General features: G+C 57.8%; 1 protein-coding gene across 8 annotated transcripts in view; it reads left to right on the top strand.

Moving 5' to 3' along the window:
* Positions 1 to 14,102, top strand: part of MLXIPL (MLX interacting protein like) — a 30,711-nt gene that overhangs the window by 7,850 nt on the left and 8,759 nt on the right. For 2 of the 8 annotated variants that reach the window (XM_087868136.1, XM_087868140.1), the window contains exons 1-6: positions 4,422 to 4,797; positions 8,619 to 8,725; positions 12,671 to 12,753; positions 12,931 to 13,020; positions 13,318 to 13,362; positions 13,876 to 14,077. In XM_087868136.1, the coding sequence (XP_087724262.1) occupies positions 4,505 to 4,797; positions 8,619 to 8,725; positions 12,671 to 12,753; positions 12,931 to 13,020; positions 13,318 to 13,362; positions 13,876 to 14,077 (820 nt within the window). In that variant the 5' untranslated portion in view covers positions 4,422 to 4,504. Of the gene's footprint in view, positions 1 to 4,418; positions 4,798 to 5,425; positions 6,847 to 8,618; positions 8,726 to 10,470; positions 10,626 to 12,670; positions 12,754 to 12,930; positions 13,021 to 13,317; positions 13,363 to 13,875; positions 14,078 to 14,102 lie in introns of those variants that run through there. The other 6 variants (XM_045786206.2, XR_015726929.1, XM_045786202.2 and 3 more) reach the window with 6 other exon arrangements.

The following is a 14,102-nucleotide window of genomic DNA, read 5'->3' as shown; positions in this document are numbered from 1 at the left end:
TGGGTGGCTCAGTGGCTTAAGCGTCTGCCTTTGGCTCAGGTCATGATCCCAGGGTCCTGGGATCGAGCCCCGCATCAGGCTCCTTGCTCAGCGGGGAGCCTGCTTCTCCCTCTGCCTCTGCCTGCCGCCCCCCCCCACTTGTGTGTGCGCGCGCGCTCTCTCTCTCTCTCTCTGACAAATAAGTATAATAAAATCTTTAAAAAATAAAAAATAAATGAAGCTTTACAGCGCATACACTTCCATGTCAGGTTTCTTTGGTCAACGTATGATCAGTGAGATACATCCATATGGTTGCATTTGGTTGTAGGGGGTTCATTCCAACTGCTGCGTTAATATTCCATAGCCTGGCTGTCCCGCCATGAGCGTATCCGTTCGCCGGTGATAGACATTTGGGTTGTTTCCAGTACTGAGCTGATAAGAACGGTGCTGTATGAACAGCCGTGTGCGTGTCTTTCGGTGCACGTATACACCTGCTGGGTTATAAGGGATGCAGATGTTCGGTGCTAGCAGGTACGGACAAATAGTTTTCCAAAGTGATTGTGCCAAGTTACTCTGACAGCAGCACGGATGAGACTCTCCTGCTCCCACGTCCTCCCGCACGATCACTAGTCCTTAGAATTCGAGAACGTAGGTTCTTGTGGGCAGGCTGGGTGTGTGTGACTCTCAGCTCTCTTCTTCCATTGTGACCTTCAGCAAAGCCTGTTTCTTTGTCTACAAGACGAGTTGAAATGAGTTGAAGCGGCTCACGGAGCTGGTATGAGGAGTCCATAGACTGGTTAGGTTAGGCTCCACCAATGTTAGCCATTTAGAGTCAGCTCCCACCACAGCACTCTGAATTGCCTGCAGAGCCTCAGTCTCCCCTTCCGTAAAATGGCCATGACACATTCACATGCACACACAATCGAGGGGACAACCAGGAAATGGAATGGTGTCTAAAAGTGCCTAATTCTACTAAGATATAATACAGCTATTATGCAATTCATCCTTTTTCAGTGTCTTTTAGTATAGTCACAGAGATATGCAAATATCACCACTATCTCATTCTAGAACATTTTCACCGTCCGGAAAAGAAACCCCATACCCACTGGCCATCATTCCTCCCTTCCCAGCCCCTGGCAGCGCTAAGCTACTTTCCATCTCTTTGGATATTACAAGCGCCAAATCCTTGCTCTTCTGTATTTTTGAACTCTTGCAAAAGTGAAATGCCTTGCCCTGGAACAGGCACATAGTATACACAGTAAATGTCATCTGTGTGTGTGTGTGTGTGTGTGTGTGTGTGTGTGTGGGTAGATAGAGCACACGTAGTAGACAGATATAGTATAAACTCATCCATTTGGGGGCTCCTGGGTGGCACAGTGGTTGGGCGTCTGCCTTTGGCTCAGGGCGTGATCCCGGCATTGTGGGATCGAGCCCCACATCAGGCTCCTCCGCTGGGAGCCTGCTTCTTCCTCTCCCACTCCTCCTGCTTGTGTTCCCTCTCTCGCTGGCTGTCTCTATCTCTGTCAAATAAATAAATAAAATCTTTAAAAAAATAAAATAAAATAAAAAAATAAACTCATCCATTTGACAAAAACCGGCTTGCACACTTGCACTTGGAGGAAAACGGTCTATAGAGAGAAATAAACTGATGGTCCCATTCAGGCAATTCGCCATCTAGTGGGACAGGGAGGAATGTGCACCCCTCACTGTGAAGACAGAGCCAGACGCGATTGAAAGTTGTGTTGGAATAGGGTTGTGGGAACTCCGGGAAGATGTTGGAGGCAGCAGCGGCACCTGTACTTTGGGCGAACTTTCCCGATGGGGAGGGACAGCCTGGGGGAGGGATCCCAAGAACTAAGGCTGGGACACAGGGCAGGTGTGATGTCAAGCAGGATCGCTGGCCAGCCTGGGCTTCATACACCAGTGCAGACCTGGTCCTGGACCTCTGTGGGCTGTGAGCAAGACTTGGCTATAGAGAGAGGCTGTAAACACCGGGCAGTGGGTGACAGAGGCCAGATGGGAAAGGGAGCACGAGGGTGAGCCAGGCCAGCTCACACAAGCCTGCACTGTCATCTGGGCAAGGGCACCCTCAATTGGCTGTGCCCACGTCCAGGCATGCCAGGGCCCCCATGCCATCAGCTGGTTTGATTTCTCCAGTTAACTGTGGCTAGAATTGTATTTAAGAGGGGAGAGTGGCAGCCTCGTAAGGGAAGGAGCCTGGACTTTAGAGTCAGACCTGGCTCTGCTCTTTCTCACAGTGGGAACTTGAGCAAGTGCCTCACCTCCCTGAGCCTGTTTCTTCAACTGTAAAACGGAGGTAATGTTACTTACTTCAGGATGGTTAAGGAGCGAGGATTGGGGGAAGTTGGACAAGGTGGAGGAAACATGCATTCAAGGTGCTAGCAAGCTTGGAGTATTTATTTATTTATAAAAGATTTTATTTATTTATTTGAGAGAGAGCGAGCGCGCATGCACAAATGGGGTGGGGGGGCAGAAGGACAGGGATTTATCGTACAATATCGTGTTGTTTTGTTTTGGATTACACACAGAGGGATTGTCTTTTCAGGACTTAGTCCTCCAAAGGCATTATCAGGCCCTGAGGAGGGCAAGAACGGGGTGCAGAGGCTCGTTGAGAGCCAACTGATGTCTAGGGAAAGGAAGGGAAATGGGGTGACACATGTAAGCCACCCCCCTCAGACCCAACTTTCAGGAAAGTCTCTCAAACCACAGGAGACAATTCTGAGATTTTTATCCTGGGGACAGGAGGCCGGGGGGAGCGTGGTGGGGAGAGGTGGGACGCTGACGGCATAGACTCAGAACCGAAGGTGTTAACAGCCACTGAACCCTAAGAAATCACTGAATTCAAGAGCCTCATTTTACAGGTAGAGACACCGAGCCCCAAGAAGGCAGAGATTTGTTGGGGTGCTAGCAGTCTCCAAGGGAGAGAAGGCCCTGCTTCCCACCCCATCCCCCACTGTGGCCACCAGCTCTGTTTAGTGTCGTGCACTCCCCAAGTCCTTCTCCACACGTTCCCCAAGTCCCTGCATGCTCAGCATAGGGGTTCAGACACCAGAGGAACAGTTCTGCCTCAGGGCCCACAGGCCAGGGACAAAGCCAGTCAGGCACATCAGGGATAAGTTCAGTCTCTGTGCCAAGGATCCCAAGAGAGCCACTTAGGAATGACTCTCTCTCCAGAGGAGGCAGGATGAGGGGGGCACCCGAGGCCCCCAGTTTGGCTGAGATGAGCAGAGAGAATGCGCCTCCTGCAGACAACAGCAGGGAGGACAAGGGAGGAGAGCACGCAAGGCTCCAGGGTGTAAGAGGTGACTGTCTGCCAGGGACAGAGGGTACCTGGCCAAGGGACGTGGGTGGGTGGGTGGAGAGCAGGGCTTGTGAGCAGCCTGGGGCCATCATTTTAGCATCTCCGATGGTCACAGGGACCCCTGAGGCACTGCCATTTAATTTCGGGATCCTGGGCGGAAGGAAAGCACTCCGTGGGAATCTTTTCCCAGCTTCCAGCCCCCAGCAGACTACCCCCCCTTTCCCTCCTGTGACACACCTAGGCCACACCCTCCACCCTTGGCCTCTAACCCTCCCCTCCCCCACCAGAGATAGCCCTGGATGGGAAGTCTGGAATTCTAGACCAGGTTCCGTGGCGGGCCTTCTGTAGAGACTCAGGCGTGTTTCCACTCCTGTGGATTCTGGTGACACCGCCTGACGTGGGGCAAGAATCCCACCTTGGAGGATTGTTAAAGGTGCCAGTGTGAGTGCCTCAGACCAAACACCCTGGTTCGTGTTCTCAGGGTGAGAGGAACAGGAGCTGGACCTCAGGGCGGGGAGAGGGGGTGTCCAGATCTCCTGAGCAGGTGGCCTGCCTGGGGGATGTCCAGGGAAGGGTGACCAAGGCTCCTCCTTGCCAGCTGTCAGCCATCACCACTGGATTCACACTCATTAACCCTCTGGGCCTCTGTGCAGGCGTAGTGATGATCATAATGGCAACTGGGGTTGCTGAAACCTTCCTGTGGGCCAGGCCACACAAGACTTTTGAGCGGTGGGTGCTTCCGGCTGTGTGCAGGACTGAGAAGGGTGAATGTGAGCCGAGAGATCAGAGAGGGCAGGGAGAGAGGGGTGTAGTTAGGTGAGAGGCTTCACAGGGGGGTGCCCCTGGAAGCAAGGAACCCCAGGCACTGAGGCACTTTCAGGCTCAGGTGTGAACGACTAATAATCAACTCTTGAGACCCCTTTCGGGCGAAGGAGGGTCACCACAAAAGGAAAGGCGGGAGGGGAGATAAGGACCCCTCCCTCTTCCAAACTCCAGACCCGCAAGCAGCTCGGGGATCCGGACGCTAACATTTAGCACCTTGATTATGCTAATTTAAGCCCCACCCCGCCCGCTCCGGAGGCGCCGCCCCTCGGACGACCTATTGCGGTGGAGGGGCGGGGTCATGCTAATGAGGCCAGTCGGGCCTCGCTAGCGGCGCCGGCGGCTTCTCGGAGCCCGGGCGAGGCAGCGGCGACGAAAGCCATGGCCGGGGCGTTGGTGGGTCTGGCCGCGGGCTTGCACGGCCCGCGGGTCGTCCCCAGCCAAGACTCGGACTCAGACACAGACTCGGAGGACCCGAGTACCCGGCGCAGCGCGGGCGGGCTGCTCCGCTCGCAGGTCATCCACAGCGGTCACTTCATGGTGTCGTCGCCGCACAGCGACTCGCTGACCCGGCGGCGCGACCAGGAGGGGCCCATGGGGCCCGCAGACTTCGGGCCGCGCAGCATCGACCCCACACTCACCCGCCTCTTCGAGTGCATGAGCCTGGCCTACAGGTGAGGGCGGCTCCGGGGCCCGACAGCCTCGGCCCTCCGTGGCGGGACCATGCGCTGGGGCCCCGGACACCCGACCCGGCCCCAAACTTTGGTCCCCGGCTGCTCTCGGACACTCCGACCACATCCTGGACACCCCTCTGCCCCGGCCCTCAGAGTCCACCGGCCCGGGCCCAGCCCACCGGCCTCCGCCTGGAGTGCGCACCTCCAGGTTCCCGTTGCTCACCACCCTCACTCCCTCCCCAGGGCTCGGACCGCCTGCCCTCCACCTTGACCGCCATAGGCCCACCGCGGGCCCCTCTCTCCGTCCCGACTCCTCTGCCCCCAAAGAAATGCCAGGGCATCCTTCGCGCCCCAGGACCCTAAGCCGTCCACACCCTCCACTCTGGGGGCCACCCCACCAGACCACCTCAGCTCTCCGCTCCCTCCCCAGCACCCCCGGCCCAGACCCACTCCATTCCAGCACCCTGGCGACACTCCTCACGCCCATGATCGTCAGGACTCATAGCCAGCGTAGACCGAAACCCAGTCTCTCGTCCACCCTGCACTCCCCAATGGCCGAGACACCTGTTCTTGACCTGCTAGATCGAGGGGGGTGGGAGAAGGGTGCCCCGGGGGGACCCAGAGGGGGCGCAGCTGGCAGAGTTCTCCAGCGGTCGCCCGGCAGGGGGTGCTGCACGCCGCGTGGGGGTTGGTGCCCGGGAGGCCTGGGCTAGCCTACCCCGGCTGCCGCGCGAGGCTGAGAGCCTAACCCTGCCTGGGACCCCTGCTCGGCGCCTCGCAGAGAGCGCGGACCGCGCCCCGCCCCAGCTCCACGCCTGTGTCCCAGGGGAGGGCGCGAACCCGGGTTCTGGCCCAGTGCCCTGGAGCAAAGTTCCCAGGAGCGGAGGGGCCAGGATAAATTATCAACTGAAAACCGTAGAGGTGAAAGGGGGATCGGCCGGCCTTGATCTTTTCTCTGTGCAAATATTCCTCTTCCTCTGCGGCGCCTCCTCCCCTTCTGAGAACCGCTGGATACGGACCGGCCCTTCAGGCTCTGACCAGGAGCCCGGGTGGGGATTGCGGGGGTGTTGCCCACCCCCAACCGCGGCAGCCCAGCCGAGACCCCATTGGCTGGAGGCGATGTAACCTTGGCCCATATGCTCTGGCCCCGGGCCCAGGTCATGTTGCAACCTGATCGTCCAGGACGCCGGACCCGATGTGGAAAGTTCAAATTCCCGTCCCTTTCTTCCCTTCCCCCGCCTCCTGGGACATCACGGGACCGACTGGGAGAGGGCATTTAAGGTCTTGGTACACCGGATGTGGGCACCCCTCCTCCCCAGGCTCTCCCAGGGCGCCCCATTTCTCACCTGCTCCCAACTTTAGCTCCCTGCTTTATACCACATCCCATCCAACCCCAAACCATGGGTGGCCAAAAGGGGAGGTTCAGGGGGGAAGGGACAAGGTTGGGGCCAGAGCACACTCCAAGAACTGCCCCCACTAAGAGGCTGACTAGAATCTGATGTGACCAGGGAGCTGGGGAGGAGAGGACTGTGCTTTCTCCGGAAACACCCAGAATATTCCATCTCTGTGGGGGCCCAAGCACCAGGGATGGAGGTGGCTCAGTTCTAGAGGACACTTTGGCTACCCCCACTTCGCTAGAGGAAAAATCTGAGGTTCAGACTGGGACAGTGTTTTAGCCCTTGAATACCCCTAAATATAGGGGTCCCCTGGAAGGGACAGTATTGGGAAAGCCAGGGCGACCCGAGAGAGTGACCGGATGGGAAAGGACAGCAAGGCAAGGGGTCCAGAGGTGTTTGACCGGGAGGACAGCCTGTGGCTGCCTGGCCAGCTTTCATCCTCAGCAGGGCGGTGTGGACAGAGGGAGGACTTCCCTCCTAGGAGGAGGCCCAGAGTACACGGTTCTGTGGGTGGAAGGCCCAGAGAGACAGGTTCTGGAAGTTCCAAGAAAACACTCGTTCAGGGTCAGAGCTGGCTAGCTATGGAAAGCATGGCCTCCGGGAGAGAGCAAGGAGGACCTTCTCAGAGAGACTCTCGGGAAATTCCTATAAGGTAGATTGGGGATGGGGTAGGGGGAGGGGGGTCGGTCGGGCTGAACTAAGAGTCTTAGGTTTTCTCCGACCCATCCCCGAGATTCTCAGACTTTCTATGGGTCATAAGAAGCCTTAAACCCTGGTGCCAGGCTTTTTCCTCCAGGCTGGGCCCCTTGCCTCCCATCCCAGCCAACAGGCCCGGCATAAACAAACTGCTTTCCTCCTGGGCTTGGATGTTGTCACTGTCTCATTTCCCCGAACACCGCCTTGGCCACACACATCAGAGCCTCGGCTGGGAAATGGTGGGAGGGCAGGCAGGCTGGGCGTGGGGCACTGGGTGATCAGAGTGGGCTGGGAGGTTGCTGGGATACAGGCGGGGGCAACAAACTCAAGAGGCCCCCCCCCCCAGGTGCCACAGAAGAAGCTGGCCTGGGAAGTATCAGTGTACCCCCATCCATGTCTCCCTACTAGACAGATGGTGTTTGTCTAACTTAGGAGGGAGGGGGCCAGCCAGCAGGCATGGGCTATGTACTCTATTTGGGTAATGAGGCCTGTGGTACCCTGGGGTGGCAGTCCTCCCCACTCCCTACCCCAAAACAAACATAGGAGCTTGGAGACCAGAGAGGAGAGGGGACCCAGTGACCCATGCACCTAAGGGGCTGTAGGAGTCAGATTGCCACCCACCCACCCCCCCCCTTACCCCCAAGATGAGGGAGAAGCCTCAGAAAAAAGCAGGCCTGGGGTTCTGAAAAACGAAGCTTTGGGGCCTTAGCCTCTCATGTGAGCAAGGGTTGGAGAAGGTGGGCCAGACAGGACTGGTATACAGCCCTGGCTTGTGGACCAGGTGGAGGGAGGGAGAAGGGAGGGACCAGTGGGGGTCTAGACCCTGAGCATCTTGACCTCCTAGGTCAGCTCCTTAGGGGTGGTGGACTTGGCCTGTGTCTAACACATCCTGACTTTGAGAGTCAAGCTCCTCACCTGCGTAGGACTCCTCCATCTCGTGGATCTGATTGACCGCTAGGATTAGGGTCAGGGTTAGGGGTCGGGATCAGGGTGCTGCCTCCCCACCGCCCACCACTCCCCCATCCCAGCTGTCATCCTTTGGAGACTGACGGCCATTGTCTTGCACATACCCCTGAGAAGGGGCACACCTTCCAGCTCAGCCCAGATGGCCATCCTGGGATTCCGGAGTGGGCAGATGCCAGAAGGACAGTAAAAAGGCAGCGGCTGGCTGCTCGGAGGCCACTTCTGGAGAAGGGACTCCCTCCCCCACCCAGGCACACCTTCCCCATCCCCTGGAGGCTGAAGGGGGCCAGTGAGACCGGTGGAGAGAAAGCCACCGGGCCTGAGTGAATCTCCACCATGTGACCTTGGGAGTGTCCCTTCACCTTCCTGACGCTCAGTTTTCTTCTGTTAAGAAATGGGTCTGAGAACCCTCCCTAGCGGGCCTACCGACAGATGTCTGTGAGGCCATGGGCATTATTGTCCTGAGGACGGAGCTGACAAACAGGTTTCAGCCCTGGCTTTAGTCCTGGCGGTAGGTTAATGAGCAGCTCCTGCCAGAGAACATGAGGGCCCCCAGCAGGGACCTATTTTGAAGGTTTGACTCTCAGGGTAGGAATTTGAGGCAGGTAAGAGGGAGGTGCAGGATTTTCGGGGTTGGGGAGGAGACCCTCAGGTGGCCCAGTGTGAATGAATACCCAGGGCATGGCAAGAGCAGGGAGCCAGGCCTGCAGGGGGAGGGATGCTCCCTTTGCCCACCCCCCTGACCCAGCCCTCTCCCTTTGACAGTGGCAAGCTGGTGTCTCCCAAGTGGAAGAATTTCAAAGGCCTCAAGCTGCTTTGCCGGGACAAGATCCGTCTCAACAACGCCATCTGGAGGGCCTGGTACATCCAGTGTGAGTGGGCACCATGGGCCTCACCAGCAGGGGGGCTGCAGGTGGGGGACACCCAGGAAACCCCCTGCGGCCCTTAGGGGCCAGCACCAACATCTGACCCCCAGAGGGTCTCAGGGAACTCGTCCCAAAGCATGCTCTCTATGGGGACTCTAGGCACAGCAAGGGCCACCCCTTAAAAGTCCTAACATGGGCAGAGACTTGGAGGGCAGTTCAAGGCTCTTCCTGCATTCCATCAGCCTAGTCAGTGCCTCAAATGCCAGGTGGAAAGAGGTGCTAGAAGCTGTCCGGGCCAGTGGCATCATGTCACGAATGGGGAAAATAAGGATCCTGCTGGGCTGGGTCTCCCCCAGACTTTACTGAAGTTCTTAACCCCAGCAGGTGCCCCCATGGACCCTGGGGAGAGGCCATGTGGTAGAGTGGAGGGGGCTGCAGACTTGGGACTTGCCCAGAGATGCTTTCCTACCCAGTCTCTGCCCTGGCTGGCTGTGTGACCACAGGCTGTGTGACTAACCTCTCTGAATCTGTTTCCTCACCTACAAAATAAGGCCACAGTCCTCCTTTTCCTGGTTGGCCTGGGGATAACAAGTATGAATGGGCCCGGCGCAAAGCTGGTGCTAAATAAATGATGGTTGAATCTGATATGCCCTTGAGAAGGTCACAGTCGTTCATTCGGGGATTCGAGACCCACCCACCCACCATGGCAAACTGAGCAGCCTCAGACCAGTCGGCCCTGGGTTGGGACCTTGTCCAGCGCAGCGAAGTCCTACTACAGGATCAAAGGCTACCCAGAGCTGGGAACACACAGCCCAGGAGGGAACATACTCAGTATTCTCTGTCCTGGTCCCCTGGATTCCATCCAAGCAGAGGGAGGGAGGGTTTTCTGGTTTCTGTTTATCTCGGGTGCCCAGTACTTCATAAACCATCTTATTTGAGGCTTCCTGGCAACCCTGGCAGATAGGAATTATTACCCCCATTTTATGGATGAGCAAGTAAGGCCCAGGCCGGTAACTTATTCAGGGTCATGGAGCATAAAAGGAACAGAGCTGTGACTGGCTGGAAGTCCAGGGCTCTCCTGCTCTGAGCCCAGTGCTCCTTTCACTGCTCCCAGCTGGCTGGCTTCCAGTCCTCACCTGAGAACACGTAGGATGGCTCACCTGAGAACACGTAGGACTGGGCCCTACCCTAACCAGGAAGCTGATAGGCCAGAGGGAGTCACTGCCACTGCCCCCACCACCCCACACTCTACCCTTCCCCCACAAAGCTGGATGGGATGCAAACATTTCTCTCTGGAGAAGAAATTTCTGATGCCCCCCCAGGGTCCTCACCCTGACAGGCAGACCCTGGTCTCTGGCTATTGCCCGAGTTGCTGGAAGCACCCCAGGTTCTGTGTCAGAGAGGGGTTTGAGTCAAGTTCTAGGATGCCCCCCCAAAGTTGTGTGACCTTGGGAAAGTCCCTAGCCTCCCTAGCTGAGGATAGCTCGTCTGTAGAATGGGAATAACAGAAGGTCCTGCTCTGGGATTTGCTGTGAGTTTTCAGTGAGATCATTCTTATCTCAGCATAGTCCTGACACACACAAGGGCTCCGCGAAGGCGATAATATTATTGTGATAATAGTGGCAGCACAAGGCACGCCCCTTCTGCCTGAGCTCTGAGGGTTTGAAGGTGGGCTTCGGGAAAGGGCGAGGGGTGGGGACAGCTGGAGGGCTGCCTGGCTCATCCTACTTGTACTTGACACCCCTCTGCAGGCTCCTGGACTCCAAGATCTCCTCCTTTGTCACACCCCCAGATCATCCTGGTGTCCTCTGAGTTCCCAGACTACTGTGCCCCTCTCGTGGGTGGGATCCCCGCCTTGCATGAGCTCATGTTATGTGTGCACTTTTCTTATCTCTCCAACTAAGCCGTGAGTGCTCTGATTGACCTGCAGCTTCCCTGTCCCAGCATCTGTCCCAGCACAGGTGCAAGGGGCTAGGTGGCTTCCTGAATGGATGAGCTTATCAGTGTTAAATAAAGCCTGCCCCAGCCCCAGAAGCCGCATGGTCCCTGCTCTTCTGTCTAGAGCACAGGGTCCCTGGGGTGGAGGAGGGAAGGACCAGCCAGGCCTGCTCAGACCTGACCCCCTGGGGATCCTGGTGCTCATGTCCTTATCTGGGAACCCAGAGCAGCTACTCTTTGAGACCCTCCTTGCTCTCACCCCCTGGGAGTCCAGACACCCAGGGGTCCATCCCTTTGTGTTCCCAGCCACGCTCAGCCACCAGGACAAACCCCTCCCCTAATCCCATGGGGATCATTTTGGAGACTGTCCTTTAGGACAGAACTTTGTAAATGAAACTGAAGGTCCCGATACTTTCATGTTCGGGTGGTCCCCCTCATCTGTTAATTGTCCCAGAGGAAGTTTGCTGAGGGCTGAGGCAGGGAAAGTCACTGTGTGGGTGTCCCAGGGTTCAGAAGCCCTACTGTGTGCCAAGCTCTGTGCCAGGTTCAGGGATTTGAGGCTAAAGGGCCACAGCTCCCACTTCTACTCCCCGCAGGGAGGCCAGCATGCAGAGAAATGGCCAAGGCCAAGGGGAGAGACAGGCAGATAAGACTGTGGGACTTCAGAGGAGGGAAGGCTTCCTAGAAGAGGGACTGCCCTGGGCTCTCCTGATGGGTGGGCAGGTGTGGGTGAGGCAGAGGAAGGAAGGGAAAGGCATTCCGTGTAGAGTAAAACCAGAGGGTGGTGGGCTGTGGTGGGGGGAAGCTGTTTGGCTTCAAGGTAGGGCTTATGAAGGAGGTCACCAGACCTGGGAGAGGGGGCTGGTGACAGAGAATATGGAGGGGAGGGGACAGTGGCAGAAATGCCACACATCCTCGGGAGTGAGACAGGAGGGAGATGATTAGGCCATGGTTAGATAGGAATGCTGAGGGTCGATGGGCAGTTTCTGTGACCGGGAGGCAGTGTTGGCTGTCCAAAGGAGGCACAGGCTTGGGAGGGACGTTTCCGAACATCTGAGAGTGTCAAGTTTTAGGACATCCTTTTTTTTTTTTTTTTAATTCCCCACCCCCCCAAGTTTTGGGACATCCTGACAGAGATTCTATGGGCAACTGGAAAATCTCTGCAGCTGGAAAGGGGCAAGATGAGGGAGATTTGGAGGCACACGTTGCAGAAGGGCCAGTGAAAATAGTCAAGGAGGCAGGAGAACCAAAGGAAGGCTCCCTGGACAAGGGAGGAGGGGGTGCTCTGCACTGAGGTCCAGGAGGATGGGTCCAGGGCAGGTAAGCACCTTGGCTGGGCAGTGGGGACAGGAGCTGAGTCACAGGAAGTAAAGAGGAACCCAGGAGGCATGGAGTGGGGATGCTGATGACAATGCTTCCAGAACTGGGGGCAAAGCAAAGGGGTGAAAGGGAAGAAGATTAGCTTGTTAGGGTAGCAAAGAAAGGGAAAGTTTGGGAGGTAAAGGGGAGCCTGAAATGTGTTTATGGGCCCCAAAGAAGGAGCCTGGGGAGACAGAGTTTGAATTGGAGATAGGGAAGGGAGTGGAGGTGGTGGGAAAAGTGCTCAGCTCGGTGGCTTGAAGGGACAAGGGTGGTTCTCTGACATCGGACTGGGCAGAGCCAAGGAGCCTGAGGCAGGAGACCAAGGGCTCCAGGCCCTGGCCTGCCAGTCTGGCCTTCTTGGAGCAGTTCACTTCCTGTGGTCCCACAATTCCATTCAGCGAGTGTTGCCTGCACACCTCCTGGGCTCCCAAGGGAGGTGCAGGAGGTATAGGAGGTTCCTTTCGTAGGGTCCCCTAAAAGAGGGGGCTCTGGGAGGTCTAGAGCAGGCAGGAAGGCTTCCTGGAGGAGGTAGCACTTATCTAAGCGTCGGAAGCCAAGCAGGATTTCATAGTGTGGCATTTGAGTCCCAGTCCCCTTGGGGTGGGAGGTGAAAGAGCCGGGTACCCCGCTGACCTGGCCCCCTTCTCTCAGATGTGGAGCGGAGGAAGAGCCCCGTGTGTGGCTTCGTGACCCCCCTGCAGGGGCCTGAGGCTGATGAGCACCGGAAACCAGAGGTAGCTGAGCCGCGGGACCTCCCGCCTGCCTGCCTCCTGCCTGCCTCCCTGCCGAGCCCGGCCCCTCCGAAGGGGTGTCTCCGAGCGCGGGGCAGGAGGGGCTGGCCCAGACGGGGATTGGGAGGGGTGGGGTCAGTGCCAGCCGTCTCACGGAGCCCCCTCCTTGGCCCTCCCCAGGCCGTCGTCCTGGAGGGCAATTACTGGAAGCGGCGCATCGAGGTGGTGATGCGCGAGTACCACAAGTGGCGTATCTACTACAAGAAGCGGGTCAGTGGTGGGGGGAGGGGGTCCGGGGGGCTGCGGACTACTGCCTCTCTTGGAAGAGCCCGGGCGAGACTCCCCTCGACGCCCCCCGACCCCGCCTCCCATTAAGACCCAGGCTGACAGCGCCACCGTGTGGCCCCGAGTCTCCTCGCCGCCTCCTTACCTCCCAGCGCGGAGGAGCTCCTGAGGGGAAATGGGGCTGCCTTTGGTCCGGGGGAGCTTGTGAGTAGGGGAGGCCTTGGCGGGCAGTGATGCAAGAGGGACAAGCGATCCAGTGTCCACCTCTGTGTGTTCCTGCAGCTCCGTAAATCCAGCAGGGAAGGGGATCTCCTGACCCCAAAGCAGGTGGGTGTGCTCCCGGGACCCAGAGAACTGACAGCTTCCCTCTTGGTGGATAAGGAAGTGGCCGGGGAGGGGGGTCACGAGGGCAGTGGGTGTGGCTGCCATCCTCTCATTGATGGAGCCCTTCTCCCTGGAGGAGGGGGAGCGTTTGAGCGCAGAGGTGGGAAGACCCCTCCAACCTCTGGTTAGCCCAGCAAGTGCTGGGAGGCATGGGGGAACAGAAGTCCCTAAGAACTGGGGTTCCGGGCAGGAAAAAGTATAGGAGGCAGGAAGGGGACCCTTATCTGTTCAGCAGATAAGAGGCCATCCAGCTCTTTCTGTTGGGGGCAGTTGTTAGAGAGCAATGGGGTGACCATAGAAACTGGTCCTCCAGGGAAAGGTGAGGACGGCCGTGCACACAGAGGCTTCAGGCCTGCTCATCACTTCATCTCCCAGGCTGGGGCCAAACGGAAAGGCGAGGGGCAGTGGAAGACCCCGGTGTCCCTCTCGTGGCTGCTGAAGGCTCTGTCTCCCTAGGCGGAAGGGGGTTGGCAGCCACCAGAGCGATGGTGCGAGCAGCTCTTCTCCAGCGTGGTGCCCGTGCTGCTTGGGGGCCCAGAGGAGGAGCCCGGCGGGCGGCAGCTGCTGGACCTCGATTGCTTTTTGTCCGACATCTCCGACACGCTCTTCACCATGACGCAGCCCAGCTCCGCGCCCCTACAGCTGCCCCCTGAGGACGGTAAGGGCCTGCACCTGGAAAGGGA

Source organism: Ursus americanus, chromosome 2, assembly GCF_024610735.1.
Source record: "Ursus americanus isolate L20-20 chromosome 2, mUrsAme1.1.p, whole genome shotgun sequence".
In the NCBI taxonomy this organism is placed as follows: Eukaryota; Metazoa; Chordata; class Mammalia; order Carnivora; family Ursidae; genus Ursus; species Ursus americanus.
The sequence above is the reverse complement of the archived record's forward strand: the minus strand, read 5'-3'. Positions and strand labels throughout refer to the sequence as shown.